The 16138-nt window shown below is 32.5% G+C and overlaps 1 protein-coding gene across 5 annotated transcripts in view; it reads right to left on the bottom strand.

Annotated features, from left to right (window-relative positions):
- Positions 1-16138, bottom strand: part of grm8a (glutamate receptor, metabotropic 8a) — a 264734-nt gene that overhangs the window by 84488 nt on the left and 164108 nt on the right. For all 5 annotated transcript variants that reach the window (XM_073946698.1, XM_068219740.2, XM_009300054.5 and 2 more), the window contains 3 exon segments: positions 6033-6168; positions 3753-3907; positions 1401-1538 (listed from right to left, as the gene is read on the bottom strand). In XM_073946698.1, the coding sequence (XP_073802799.1) occupies positions 1401-1538; positions 3753-3907; positions 6033-6168 (429 nt within the window).

Here is a 16138-nt window from a genome sequence, read left to right as displayed (position 1 = left end):
GTGAGTGACAATATACAGGCCACACCCACAAATGCTGACATGCACTGTTGTATTAGCCTAAACCAGGGGCTTAGTAAGTCACAATATGCAGGCCCCACCCACAATTGTTGACAGACACTGTTCTATTAGCCTAAACCACGGCCTTTGTGAGTGACAATATACAGGCCACACCCACAAATGCTGAAATGCACTGTTGTATTAGCCTAAACCAGGGCCTTAGTAAGTCACAATATGCAGGCCCCACCCACAATTGTTGACAGACACTGTTGTATTAGCATAGACCATGCTCTGAAAGAGTAATAGTTCACAGATCCCTCCCACAAATGTTGACAGACACTAATGTATTAGCATAGACCCCGCCCTGAGCGAGTCACAATATACAGGCCCCGCCCACAAACGTTTAGAGACACTACTGAATTTGCATAGACCACGCCCTGAGGGAGCCACAATACACATGCCCCACCCACAAATGCTGAGAGACACTAATGTATTAGCATAGACCCCGCCTAGAGCGAGTCACAATATACAGGCCCCACCCACAAACGTTTAGAGACACTGCTGAATTTGCATAGACCACGCCCTGAGGGAGCCACAATACACATGCCCGACCCACAAATGCTGACAGACACTACTGTATTAGCATAGACCCCGCCTTGAGCGAGTCACAATATACAGGCCCCACCCACAAACGTTTAGAGACACTGCTGAATTTGCATAGACCACGCCCTGAGGGAGCCACAATACACATGCCCGACCCATAAATGCTGACAGACACTACTGTATTAGCATGGACCCGGCCCTGAATGAGTCACAATTTACTGGCCCCACCCACAAATGCTGAAAGACAATGCTGTGTAAGCTTAGACTCCGCCCTGAGTGAGCCACAATACATATGCCCCACCCACAAATTCTGACAGACACTGTTGTATTAGGATAGACTACTTCCAGTGCATATCACCATACACAAAGCCCACCCGGAAACTTTGACAGAGACTGCTGTATTATTATAGACCCCACCCTAAGCGATTCAGAAATTACAGGCCCTGCCCACAAAAGTCAGCAACAACTAAATTAATTTAACTTGACTATAATATTGTATCTAATAATACAAAGCAATGTCAAACCCCTTTTTTTAATATTGAGTGAGGAGCAGCAGCTCATTTGCATTTAAAGAGACACACAACAATCCGTATTTTTCCATTGTAAAACTTGCCATTTTCAACATGCTGTAACAATTTATCTGTAGGCCGTTTTGAGTTGAAACTTCACAAACATATTTAGGGACACCAGAGATTTCTGAAGCTTCTTAGGAAGAGGGGCATAATATGTACCCTTTGAATAAAACAAGCTTTCAGAGAAGAATCAGCGAACACAGCAAAACAGATTCAAACACTTCTTACCGGTGCACTTTTTCAGGCTTCCTGGCCTCTTGCCGTGCATCCCGAGTTTACAGCCGAAGTTTTCCTCCCAGAACTCAGCAAACCACACGTTTCTTCTGTTGTTGGACAGCGAGCGGCTGCGGAAATAACGATCGAATGCTGAGGAGAAAGAAGAGGGCATCTTCAAAAAACAACTTCACTCACAAACTACTGGAAATTTGCTCAAATAATGAGACAGAAATGGCAAGTGACATTAAATTAAATGTGACATTTAGAAGTAGAAGGACTGACACGGAAAGGTTCTTCAAAACTATTCATTCAAAACTTTTCTTTTAAGAAAATACACATTTTTTAGAGTGCACAGAAGTGGATATCAATTTAAAATGAGGTTTAATTCATTCATTTATTTAATTTAGTTTTTTTTTTCCATGCATTCGCTATAGTTCATGCAAAATGAACAACATTTTTTTCTGCATTTGTTTTTTTAATATACACTACCAGTCAAAAGTTTATGGCAGTAGGATTTTGAAATGTATTAAAATAAGCTGCTCCTGCTCATCAACGCTGCATTTATTTAATCAAAAATACAGTACACACTGTACAATTGTGAAATGTTATTGCACTATATAAAACTGCTCAAACGTAGTTTATAATTTAATTTAATCATTTATTTCAGTTTAATTATTATTATCACACAATCCTTCAGAAATCACTCTAATAATCGTTATTATTATTATTATTATTATCATTATTATTGTAATAATAATAATTATTATTATCATTATTATTATTATTATTATTATTATTAATGGTAACAGTAATAAAAGCAATAATGACTGGACTACTAATTTCATTTCAAACTACATACAGTGAGTAATATATAAAGATTTAATAAATATTTAACAATTAAACAAATTTTCTACATTTAATAAATCCCGCCTTGATGAACAAAACACTTTTTAAATTATTAAACAAAATTAATAATAAAAAACTGACCCCAAACTTTTGAATGGTAATGTGGGTCAATATTAATTTAATGTGTTATTGATATATTGTATTGCTGATGAAGATGATGATGATGATGATGATGATGATGATGATGAGGATTTTTTTAAATAAATAACATAAAATTGTAATTAGATTTCTCATTCTTCACTATTAAACAAAAATAAATTATCAATTAAAACTAAATTAAATTGTGAGCCTGAGTAATATTATTATATCTTTATTTATTAATAATTAAAAAATATATATAATAGTATTAATATAATAACAACAACAACAAAAAACAACACTGGGAGAACATGCAAACTCCACACAGTAATGCCAACTGACCTAGCCGGGTCTCTAACCAGCAACCTTCTTGCTGTGAGCCGATCGTGCCCATTGCGCCACAGTGACACCCCATTATTATTATTATTATTATTATTATTATTATTATTATTATTATTATTAACAACCATAATAATAATAAAAATATTAATTTGTGCACTGTACTGTCTATTATATTGCTATACTTTTTGTATGTTGAACAGTGGACAACAATATAAACTGACTACACATTTAGTTTGTATGATAAATAAATAATCGGTAGAAGCAGGAAAGGTGTCTGAAGGTGTCAGTGAAGTGTCGGAGCGTGTGTAAATCCTCATGGTTTTCCTGTCTGCTCTCTGAGTCTCATCGCAGTCCCTACAGACACAATTACAGCATGTGTTGTGACAAAAGAGCAGTAATTGGCGTGTGGATTTCTGAGCCGGAGCTGCAGGGACAGGACTGGGATTAAACAACACCGCCAGCAGGATCCCACATGATGGAGATCATACTGATGGAGATTACAATATTAACTGATAATAACCTATGCTTGTCTGAGAGCAGGAATCAAGATACTGCTACGTCTGAGCTCTGCTGTTTAATGAAGGTGTGAAGAACAACTCAACTATGATGCAAGTCTAACTTTGTGTCACTGCAATGCTGTTATTTACAATATAACTTATATTAAAGGGACTAATTATCCCTGATTTTACAAGGTGTAAAACAAGTCACTGATGTCTCTAGTGTGTGTGCGTGTGTGTGAAGTTTCAGCTCAAAATATCATACAGATAATGTTTTATAACTCTCTGAAGCTGACCCTTTTAGGCTTTGATCATAATTGTGATGTTTTGGTGACTGTCGCTTTAAATTGGAATGAGATTGTGCACTTTTAATGGGCGGCGATACAATGCCTGTGTGTCAGCATAGTGGCAGATAAAAAAGTATGAGGTTAATGTTAATGAGGGAGAGATGGTCATTAATGGGTGGGGTTTTCCCCTCTGATGACAAATCGAGTGTGTGTGTCTGTGTGTGTGTATTTCTGCTTAGATGAATGATATGTACCATCTACAGTGGCTCTTTTGGGCAGGATGGTGATGGCCCCTTCAGCCACTCTCTCCTGCTGGATTACAGGGGAGATTTTGGAGCCCCAGCTGTCGGATCCCACCCACAGAAAGTGACCTGTCTGGTTGCTCCTCTTGGCGGAGTCCAGCACTCGCCTGCAGAGGAAAACAAACATCCATCAGCTGAAATAAAATAAAATAAAATAAAATAAAATAAAATAAAATAAAATAAAATAAAATAAAATAAAATAAAATAAAATTAAATTAAATTAAATAAAATAAAATAAAATAAAATAAAATAAAATAAAATAAAATAAAATACAATTAAATTAAATTAAATTAAATTACATTTAATTAAATTAAATTAAAAATAAAGAAAATACTATAAAATAAAATTAATGAAAAAATAATTAAATAATATAAAATAAAATACATAAAAAATGCAATTAAATTGGTATAAATAATAATAATAATAATAATAATAATAATAATAATAATAAACAACAACAAAAATACTAATAATAAATAATAAATTATAAAATAATAAAAATAATAAATTGTTCCATAATATTTAATGCAATGACAAATTTCAGTATTAAATTAAAATAAATTAAACATTCTAATATTAAACAAACTAATTTACTGTCCATTTCATGATCATTTTAGCTGTCTAATAATCAGAGTGTCATTGCTCACTCATAAACACTACTCACAAATGATATATCCGTAATTCATTACTTCATGAATGTAACACTTCACAAAATCAACTTACTTCCATTATAAAAATCAACTTGAGGATAAGCAGTTACGTGTATATGGATAATTATTATTTTACATTTTATTTTTTATCAAGTACTAGAAAGAAACCAAAATAATCAACCACTTTCTCTCTTTAAGAATCTATAACCCCCCTTATATTTTCACAGTGTAAACTAGTTTGTATGCTCTTGCTGGATCTGTTAATAAGCCCCACATTTAACATTAGTTTTCCCTCTCCGGCCATTAAAGGCTACATGACTGGAATGTGAAATCAGATTAGCATTGGCCGCCAGGCATATAAATGTTAATATTGTAGTCCTGAGCATCTGTTAAACCAACAGGCGTACTGTGTGAGTGTGTGTGTGAGGAAGCCAGAGCTGCTAACAGTGTGAACAGATGAAGATAAAGATGGAGGAACCAAACTACAGGAGAAATGTGTTCATCAGTCAGTCATTGCTGTCCCTAAAAATAAAATAAAATAAAATAAAATAAAATAAAATAGAATAGAATAGAATAGAATAGAATAGAATAGAATAGAATAGAACAGAACAGAACAGAACAGAACAAAACAAAACAAAATAAAATAAAATAACATAAAATAAATAAAAAATAAATTAAATAAAAAACTAAACAAAAATTAAATTAAATTAAATAATTATGAAACTTACAAATAATAGCAATAATAATATATAATTCACTCCCCAAGACTACTTCTAAACATTAAAATAGTATAGTAAATAAATAAATAATAACTGTGACAAGTTGCTGAAAGCTTTTATATTAGACTCTATATTTGATCAGAGCAGCCAGAATGTTGATGTTTGCATTTATTTTAAATGCATTGCTTATTTATGTTTCTGTTTGTTTGCACAGTGATAACAGAATATCTGAATCGATTATGAATAAAACATAAAAACCTCAAACTTATTTCATTTTAGTTGTTTGCCAAAGCAGCTTTTCTCATTTTTTGTTGTTTAACTTGTACTATGTACTTAAAAATGTGATATTTAAAACTACATACATATAAAAAACAATTAACTGTTTAAATAAATACTTATATACATAAATAAATGAATGAATAAATAAATAGATAAATGAACAATTAATTAAACAAATACATATATAAATAAATAAATAAATAAATAAAACATAAAGAAAACATAAATATATAAATGAATAAAGAAATAAAGAAATAAATATAAAGAAATAAAGAAATAAAATTATATATAAAATAAAATAAATATAAAGTTTAACATTTAACGAGTGTCTAAATTAAGCATGCACACTGCTGATATGTTTTAAATATCAATTGTGTGGTATAATTTATGCTGCTTCATTTTATTTATTATTTTATTATTATCTAAGAACAACAGGCACTATATGACACTATTTATTTGTTAATTTATGATTTATGTCTTCCTTCAGTACAGTATGTACAGTAGCTATTATATTTTGAACACACTCTCTGACTCTCTGCAGTGTTTTTTCTTCTTTACTGTTTTTGAAGAACAGAAAGCAGCACCTGATATCGTCCTCATTGGCAAACATGATGATGGCCCGAGCGTTTGGGGTCTCCAGGAGCCGCCGGATTATCTTGTCAAATTCCCCAGCCCTCGGTTCCCTCGGGATCTTCAGAGACTGAGCGATACACACACCGCCTACAAACACACGCACACACACACACACACACATTGAAAGAGAGAAAGAGAGAGAGAGTTAGACTGTATTCAATATATAATATGTGTGTGTGTGTGTGTGTGTGTGTGTGTGTGTGTGTGTGTATATACACACATACACACATATATACATACAAACACACACACACACACACACTAAGTGCAAATACAAGTTTTTACACAAGAGGAGGGTAAGTTGGCGGTTCATTCCACTGTGGCAACCCCTGATAAATAAAGGGACTAAGCAGAAAGGACAATGAATGAATAAATGATCTTAAAGAGCATGAACTTGTGCGACTTCTGAACAGATGGTGGCGCTAGAGGGATTGATATAGATGCTCCAATATTGCTGTAGTGGATGTTCAGACTCTTCTCTATTCATGTGCCATCTTCAAACCATACGCTTCTATGGCCTGCCAAGAAATCTTCCAGAGGGGAAGTAAACGAACACTTACAATTACAACAGGTGCCAATGTATGTACCTTCAATACTTGGCCCATAACATGCAAAACAAAGTGTACCACCATATGGCTTGGACTAGGAGTGTAAACACTAGATTCCATGCAGTAAAATGAACAAAAACTCCACCAAACAACCTTATTCCACTGCCTATCTGAAGGCCTTCTAGTTAGTCTGTCAAAAAAAAAGTCTTGAATATTTACAGCCGATTACTGTAATGGACATAAAAGAAGCACATCCCATCAAGCTCCATCTTTCACACCGCATCTCCAGGTGCTTGACATCATTTATTAACACTTAACATGACAGTCTTACAAAAATCAGGTCTTGACAGGCTATATTTGAGGTGAGCGGACTCATATTTCATATTTAATGTAAGCTGTAATATCCAAGCGTCCGTCCCTCCGAGAGCTCGATTATACCATTAACGTCCCGCGCAGGGGTGAATGATGGACTTCCTCCAGGATCTAATCGCCTCCTGTTACAGTCCATTTAATGAGCGCCGGCGTTTTCCTCAGCCAGCCGTGTCACTGTACGCTAACGAACGCGGCTCCTTATACCATCCGTCACTATGACAAATACTAATTAGCCTTAATTAATGCCCCTAACAATGGTAATCACCAATCTGTTGCGCTCGTGCCCTCCTCCGATCCATGATGATTGTGAGTTTACGAAGGGTGATATTTGCTTCGGGTTACACTGCCGAGGAGAGCGTTTTTCAGATGCCACTTCTAAACACCTGCAATTTCTTTAGCCCATAATTCAGATGTTTTTATGCAACGTTGTAGGCAAATTTACCTTTTAAAAAATTAAGGAGAGCAATTGTACACGCCACTCCAAAAAAATAAAGTGAGGTTGTCTTGTCCCAACATTGGGGAAAATATGGACAAACTCAACCATTGGGTTAAAAAGTGTTTGGGTTTGTAATGTAATACAGTAATGTGTGTATTTATTGTGTATTAAAGCGCTACACAATCATGAGGGGGGTCTCTCCACTCCACCACCAGTGTGCAGCATCCTCTTGGATGCTTGGCAGCCACAGGACAACAGTGTGCTTACCAGAGTGACAGTGATAAAGCCAATTTGGTGGATGGGGAGGATTGGTAGGCCATGATGAAGGGAATTTGGCCACACAGAGTGTCAGGACCCCGGTTTAACATCTCATCCGAGAAACACTGACAGGATAGTGTCCCCTTCACTTTACTGGGGCATTAGGACTCACACAGACCACAGGTTGAACACCCCTGCTGGACTCACTAACACCACTTCCAACAGCAACCTAGTTTCCCCATGTGGTCTGCTTAGCTTCAGTGAGTAACCGGTCTTGGGCTGCAGGGTGATATGCTGTGGCTTGTTGGGTTTGTATATGACAACAAAGCATTTTTACTAGAGTCTACCAAAAAAGTATCTAACTAAACATTTACTTTGAGCTTTCTACACTGTAAAAAGTGAAAACTTAAACGAATTACTTCAGCATGAATTCAACTACATGAATTAATTAATTTCCACTTTTTTCATTATGGTTTTCAGTAATGAATAAGTTGGAAAAACTTCATTCTTTTGGGTTTAAGAAGTTCAAGTAATTTATTTAGGTTGATCCAATGAGGCTTTTTTCAGTCTATTGATGAAAGAATGAATTTGGTTTCTTGTTTTTAACACTGACAATGCTGTTTACTAAACATCAAAACATGGTATAAATGCATATTTTAAAGTATCACAATAGAAAAACAAGTGATGAAAATTGCAACTGTTAAATTAAAGTATTGTAACTCACAAAATAAAATATTTACATTCAATAATAAAATGCTGGGTTGAGCTGAATGTGGAAAAACTCAATTATTGGGTTAAAAAAAAAAACTGAAAAAATAATCCAATGTTTGATTTGTCTATATAATAACCAAGCATTTTTACAATCTACAAAAAAAGTATCTGATCAAAATATTTATCTGATTTTTCTATTCATCAAAGAATGTGTTGTGGTTACCAGTTTTAAACACTGACAATAATGTTTACTTTACATCAAAACATGGTATAAATGCATATTTTAAAGTATCACTATAGAAAAATGAGTGATGAAAATTGCAACTGTTGATTTAAAATATTGTAACTCACAAAATAAAGTATTTACGTTCAATTAAAAAATGCTGGGTTGAGCTGAATGTGGAAAAACTCTGACCAAAAATATATCTGACCAAAATATTTCTCTGATTTTTCTATTCATTAAAGAATGTGTCGTGGTTACTAGTTTTAAACACTGACAATAATGTTTCAGGCTCCCAAAACACCAAAGCCAAAACTTTTTTTTTTTCTATTTTCAGTTTACAATCTGTGCTATGAAATGCACTCTCAGAAAACAAACTGAAGCATCACAAGACTGAATTTTGAAAACAGCAAACCTGCTGATTGATAGTTAATAGCAATGAACCGGTTGGTCCCAGAACAACAGCGATTATTAGGAAAAAAAGCTGGCTTGCTACAGGAGAAGCACTGTTCTGAAAACAGCTAAGCCACTGTCACGCTACCGAAGCGATGCAGCGACAACACAGCAACACACTGATGTCTCTCCAAATCTCTTTCCAAATGCAGAATGAGGCTTTTATGTGCCACAAATGGGAGAACATCAAAAGGCCGCTGAATTAGCATTCCAGAGCTGGTGGCTTTTTCAATTCACCAAATTCCTTTTACATTTGGTGCCTTTCCATTATTTTTTTCGGCAGATACTGCGGTCTTTGTGCTGCGCAGGGACTCATATTCAGCTAAATGGCGAGGAAGAGAAACACTGGCTTTACTAAAGCTCCTAAATTGATTGCACGGGCAGACGTCAGCATTGCAGCATGTTGCAGCGAGAGAGCAACGGGAGATTTCAGCTTTTGACAGGAGCTTTGAGATAAGCAGCACCGCCTGCCGGTGACGAATGCATGTGCCCTGAGTGTCACGCTCAACGAAATTAGTCACTCCACAATTAATATGCATGAACGACTGCATTACAATATTTTTAGTACTGAAAGAATAACTGTGAAGCCATTTTGCCATCGCTCAAAGCATTACAAACAATAACACTAAAAATATGCAGTAAATGCAATATATATATATATATATATATATATATATATATATATATATATATATATATATATATATATATATATATATATATATATATATATATATATATATATACAGTATATATATACAGTATATATATACAGTATATATATATATATATATATATATATATATATATATATATATATATATATATATATATATATATATATATATATATACACATGTCCACTGTACATATCTTTTGCACTATAAAATAAAAAAAACAAAATAGTCATATTTTGAACCCTAAAATTGTTTATATATTGAATTTAAATGTAGTAATGCCATTTTTTGCATAACCCGGTCAACTATATACCTAAAATCTGTCAAATTAATATAAAAACAGACCAAGTAAAATATGCTAAAAGTGTCAATTACATTGATTTGTTGACAAAATGACTTTTACATTAATTTATCCTACTTAATCTTGGCAATAAAGCCTTCATTTCCTAGTCTTCAAGACATATTTATTAATTATCACTCCAACATTAATATGCATGAAAGACTGCATCAGAATATTTTAGCTCTGAAAGAATAACTGCGAAGCCATTATGCCATCGCTCAAAGCATTACAATCAAAAGCACTAAATACATGCAACCAATATATATATAGGCAATCTATTCATATAGTGTAATTAAATACTCAAGAACCCAAAACAGTTACTCTAATTCAGGAATAAATGTGCTGCCAGTTAATCTGTCCACTGTTCATATCTTTTGCACTATAGAACATGTATTAGTCATGTTTTGAACCCTAAAACTGTTTGTATATTGAATTGCACTAAAGTAATGCCATTTTTTGGATGACCCAGTCAATTATATACCTAAAATCTGTCCAATTATTATAAAAACAGACCAAGTAAAATATGCTCAAAGTGTCAATTACATTGATTTGTTGACAAAATGTATTTTACATGAATTTATCCTACTTCATCTTTGACAATAAAGCCTTCACTAATCTCCAATACAAAATTATTCATTATCACCCCATCATTAATATGCATGAATGACTGCATCAGAATATTTTAGTTCTGAAAGAATAACTGTGAAGCCATTATGTCATCGTTCAAATCATTACAAACAAGAATACTAAACTATGCAGCCAATATATATAGTGCTTGATAATCTATTTATAGTGTAATTAAATACTCAAAAACCTAAAACAGTGACACCAATCAAAAGAATAAATCTGTCCACTGTTGATATCTTTTGCACTATAAAACAATTTAATAATCATAATTTGAACCCTAAATCTGTTTATATACTGAATTGAATTGAAGTAATGATATTTTTTGGATAACACGATCAATTAAATACCTAAAAACAGCTAAACTAATATTAAAAATGAATCAAGAAACAAAATCCTAAAAGTGTCAATTACATGAATTTGTTGACCAAATGTTTTTTATATGATACTAATTTATCTTTGGCAGTAAACATTCATTTAAAAATCTCCAAGCCAAATTTATATCACTCCACCATTAATATGCATACATTATAATCTATTTATAATTAATTATTTATTTTATTTTTTATAATCAGACTTGATAAAAACACTTTGATTGACATTGGCCCTTGATACGTGTCATTGGAGAGGAAAAGCCCCGCCCATTAGAGACCCTTATTAGCCCACCTCTCCCTTATTAGCATAGGACGTTATTCTTTTTTGAATCTACCTCTATGCTGACACACAGGCATTTATAGCTCTGCCCTCTTTTAAAAAGAACAAATCTCATTTAAATTTAAAGCGACAGTCACCAAATTTCCACCATTACGGTCAAAGCATTAAAGGGTCAGTTTCAAAGAGTTATAAAACATTATCTGTGTGGATAATGTCACACTCTAGGGACATCAGAGACTTATTTAGTAACATGTAAAAAGGGGCATAACAGGCCCCTTTTAAATCTCACAACACAATCTTATTTTTGTGACTTACTTCATCTGCAGTGTGTCTCACAATCACTTGTTGTGTTTTTCATTTTCAGTCATGAATGCATTTAATGTTTTTAGACTAGGCTCAAGTTGAGTCCAAGCATTGGAGGTGCATGCTCAATCTGCTTTAGTCCCGCTTTGGTACACAGAAAACACTCTGCGTCCAAATGATTGTGGTTTTCTTCATGCGCTCTCCATTGCTGAGCGCATGGCGGTGAATATGCGGTGTGAAATGCAGGGCGTCAGGCACGCGTCTGTGGGTGGATGCGGGTTGTATTGGAACACCTTTGTGATGTGCACGTGGGTGGAGATGTTGAATAAACACCATCCATGCTGCTTTCATGAGGGAAAAACGCTCCCACATTTGATGTTTGGAGAAACTGACGAGCGAATCCCTCATGCGGAGAAGCGGAGGAGGTCAGCGCATCGGGAAAACAATAGCAGATATTAAACATTAAATATGGATATTTTAAAATGTGATGCTTGAGATTTATTTAGCGTTTTTTGCTCTGCCTGATATCCTAACTTTCAGGATTTCAGCACTTCAGTGGGCCTTCGTTTTTGAGAATTTTACATCAGCAAAACAAAAAACCTGTAAAAAATATGGTAATTTAGTGTAAAATTAAGTTGTGTAGATATTTCAATACATTGGTGCATGACAAAAATGTATGAAATGTGGTAATTTACAGTAAAATTAAGTTGTAGATAATTTAATCATTGGTGCATTACATAAAAGTGTATGAAATGCTGTAATTTACTGTAAGATTAGGTTATGTAAATACTTCTAAACATTGGTTTATGAAATAAAAAAGTTAAAAATGTGGTAATTTACTGTAAAATTAAGTTAAAAAATATTAGATGTGGTGAGTTGCTGTATGATTAAGTTGCGTAGATACTTCAAAGCATTGGTGTATGACATAAAAATGTTTAAAATACGGTAATTTACTGTAAACCTAAGTTATTTAGATGCTTCAAAACCTTGATTTGTAAAATAAGATATACAAAATATGGTAATTTACAGTCATATTAAGTGGATACTTTAAAACATTGGTGCATGACATAAAAATATACAAAATACAATAATTTACTGTAAAATTAAGTTGTGGAGATACTTCAAAAAATTGGTGCATAACATACAAATGCAAAAAAATATACAGTAATTTACTGTGAAATTAACTAAATACTTTAAAACATTGGTGTATGATATAAAAATGTACAAAGTACAATAATTTACTGTAAAATTAAGTTGTATAGATACTTTAAAACATTAGTGTGTGACTTAAAAATAATTAAAAAAAAAAGTAATTTACGTAAAATTAATTTGTTTACATAAATCAATCCATTGGTGCATAATGTAAAAATTACGAAATACGCAAATTTACTGTGAAATTAGGTAGATACTTCAATAAAATGGCTGTATTACAAAAAAATGTACAAAATGAGGTAATTTCATGTAAGATTAGGTTGTGTAGATTCTTCAATATATTGGTGCATGACAAAAAATGCATGAAATACGATATTTTACTGTAAAACTAAGTTGCATAGATACCTCAAAACATTGGTACATGACAAAAATATACAAAATACAGTAATGTACTGTAAAAGTTGTAGATATTGGTGCATGAAATTTAAAAAGTACAAAATATGGTAATTTACTGTGAAATTCAATACTTCAAAACATTGGTTTATGACTTTAAAAGTCAGATACAAACACCACACTAATACAACGTCCAGGAGAATATATAACTCCCCCAGCCATGTGATCGCTGTAATGATATCTCTGTCTTGTTTTGCAATAATCCAAGTCTTTACTGGCGTTTCAACGGAATAAACAACCCTATCGAGATGCCTGCAGCGGTGAATGTTTGTTGATGGTAAGTTCATTGACCGAACAAAAAAGAAATGCGACCCTTGCGACAAAACTAGACAGTTATTATTGTGGAGCACTTATTATTACCCCTTACAAAAATTAATGAATAAAAACTGTGCGTCCAGACTTTAGTATGCTTTCATCTGTTGTTTTTGGATGTCTAAAAGATATCTGCATGGGAAAAAACTATAGTAATTTTTAATAAACATCTTTTTGAACCACATAGTACAGTGTGTATTAAAATGTATGACATACTGTATGGTGATCTACTGTAAAACTAAGTTATGTAGATACTTCAAAACATAGGTTTATTTTCTGAATATGGTAATTTATTGGGTTTTTTTTACGTTCCTACCCTATTTTTAACTGTTATTATCCATAACCACAGCAGCTGCTGCTTTTTTACCATTAATTTGAAGCATTTCTTTTTTTACAGTGTGTGAAACCCGTGCTCAGGGCTTTAGCATCTCAGTGGTCCTTAATTTCTGAGAGTGTTACATTTCTCAACACTGGAAAGTGCAGCACACTTTTCTTGCTTAATGGATGGTGTAATAAGGCGGGGTAATAAGGATTGTGCTGCTGAGTTCTTTGCCATTACCCTCTTGAAACATGCTTTGTCACCGGGGCACTAATGTGGAATGAATCAAATCTCCATTAAGCATATGTCTCATGACTCCTAACCCAATGAATGTTTGTGATGTTTCGTGTTTGCATTGAGCTTTAAAGGCTCGATAGACGTCTCCACCAGAACAAATCCGCTTCATTGACAATTTAAGCACGTCTTTCTGCCACGGATTTAAAATATTACTGTCACTTTTTGGTGGGTTTGTGAGTGTTTAATTTAATGGGGATTTTCAAAAACTATAGGAATTACCTCAAGGTGGTTTAATATTGAATGCATTTTTGTAATAAAAATAGGTGGTAATTCAGTATAAGTCAGTAAATGAAGCCATTTTGGACTTTAACTTCACTTTATATGATTAGTGCTACTGTTTTGTTTTTTTGTAATTTAATACAGTATTTAATTACAGTAATTGGTTTATTCAACATAAATATGCATCAACCTGTTATGGTTTTAAATGTTTGTTTTTTTTAAGTTGACCTGTAGCAGAAATGTTATATTGCTGAATGTAAATCGGTATAAAGTTGACATAAAACACATTTCAGCAACACATTTACCCTATTAACACTTATCAGTGGCTTTTACTTGATCCATTTGATGGTAGTTTCACACTAATGGATATTTTATTTTTTTATTGACCCAATTATCAAACAATTGGTTTCAGTTTATGGCAATTTAATATGTGCACAACTCTTAGGGTTGAAAATCTGGTAAAATGCTATATTGCAAAAGATTATATTCTGTGTAAAGCTTATAGAAAAGCCATACTGGCAACAAATTTACACTATACAATACTACACTATACTGTAAAAAATGCTGGGTTCTTAGCTTAATAGTTTAATTATTTATTTATTTGCCAAATTTAAGTGTACTGAATATAAAAGAAATGAGTTTTCGGCAAAAAAACTTGATAATTGTGTTGTTTCAGCTCATTTTAAACAAGAAGTTTGAACTAGCAACATTTTTTTTGTCACTGTAAAAAGTGATCACTTACTTAAAGCGAGTAAACCAATGGCCTTTAAAAGCAACAAGTTGACTACAAGAATAATGTAAGTAAACCCATTGTAACATGGAACTGTTAAGCTGACTTAATTTTTATAATTGTGCTTATTGTTCTCACTTTTTTAAAGTCAGCTAATCCTTTTTTTACAATGTCAGACTATTTTAGCATGTCTGTTTTCAAATAATTACTGTAATTATTACAATTTGACATATTTGGCGCTTCGTTAAGTCAATAAAATTTACAATTATAGCCTTATTGAATTTAGAAGACACACAGGAGTCTGGAGTTTAGTTACTGTCATTTTGCTAGATACAGAATAGCTGAAAAAAAATATATATATATAGTATTATATATACATATATATATATATATATATATATATATATATATATATATATATATATATATATATATATATACATATTTATATATATATATATATATATATATATATATATATATATATATATATATATATATATATATATATATATATAGATAAAATAATTTAAAAAAATAATAAAGTAACTATATATAATAAACGTGTACTGGAAAAAGTGATTAGTTTTCTTTGATTTTTAAAAAAGTGTATACAATTTGCATAATAGTAAAATTACGTCAGGCTTAACAGTTCCAAGTTGCAATGTGTTTATTTACATTATTTTTTTTTAATCAACTTGTTTGTTTTAAGGCAATTGGTTTACTCTCTTTAAATAACTAATCACTTTTTACAGTGCATGTAGATTTATGTAAAATCTATTTTTAGAGTCCCTTCTCTTTTTAGTTTTCTAATGCTAGCATCACAGTTGTGGCCATTTTAGTATTTAATTCAATGTCCTATCCAAAAAAAAAAAAAAAGGCAACTTTTCATGATGTTTTAGTATCTAAATAATTTTTGGAGTAAAACATTTTGAAAAATGCTTTATTGTGCAACATTAATTCACACAAAATTTCTTTA

This window comes from Danio rerio, chromosome 4 (assembly GCF_049306965.1).
Source record: "Danio rerio strain Tuebingen ecotype United States chromosome 4, GRCz12tu, whole genome shotgun sequence".
In the NCBI taxonomy this organism is placed as follows: domain Eukaryota; kingdom Metazoa; phylum Chordata; class Actinopteri; order Cypriniformes; family Danionidae; genus Danio; species Danio rerio.
The sequence above is the reverse complement of the archived record's forward strand: the minus strand, read 5'-3'. Positions and strand labels throughout refer to the sequence as shown.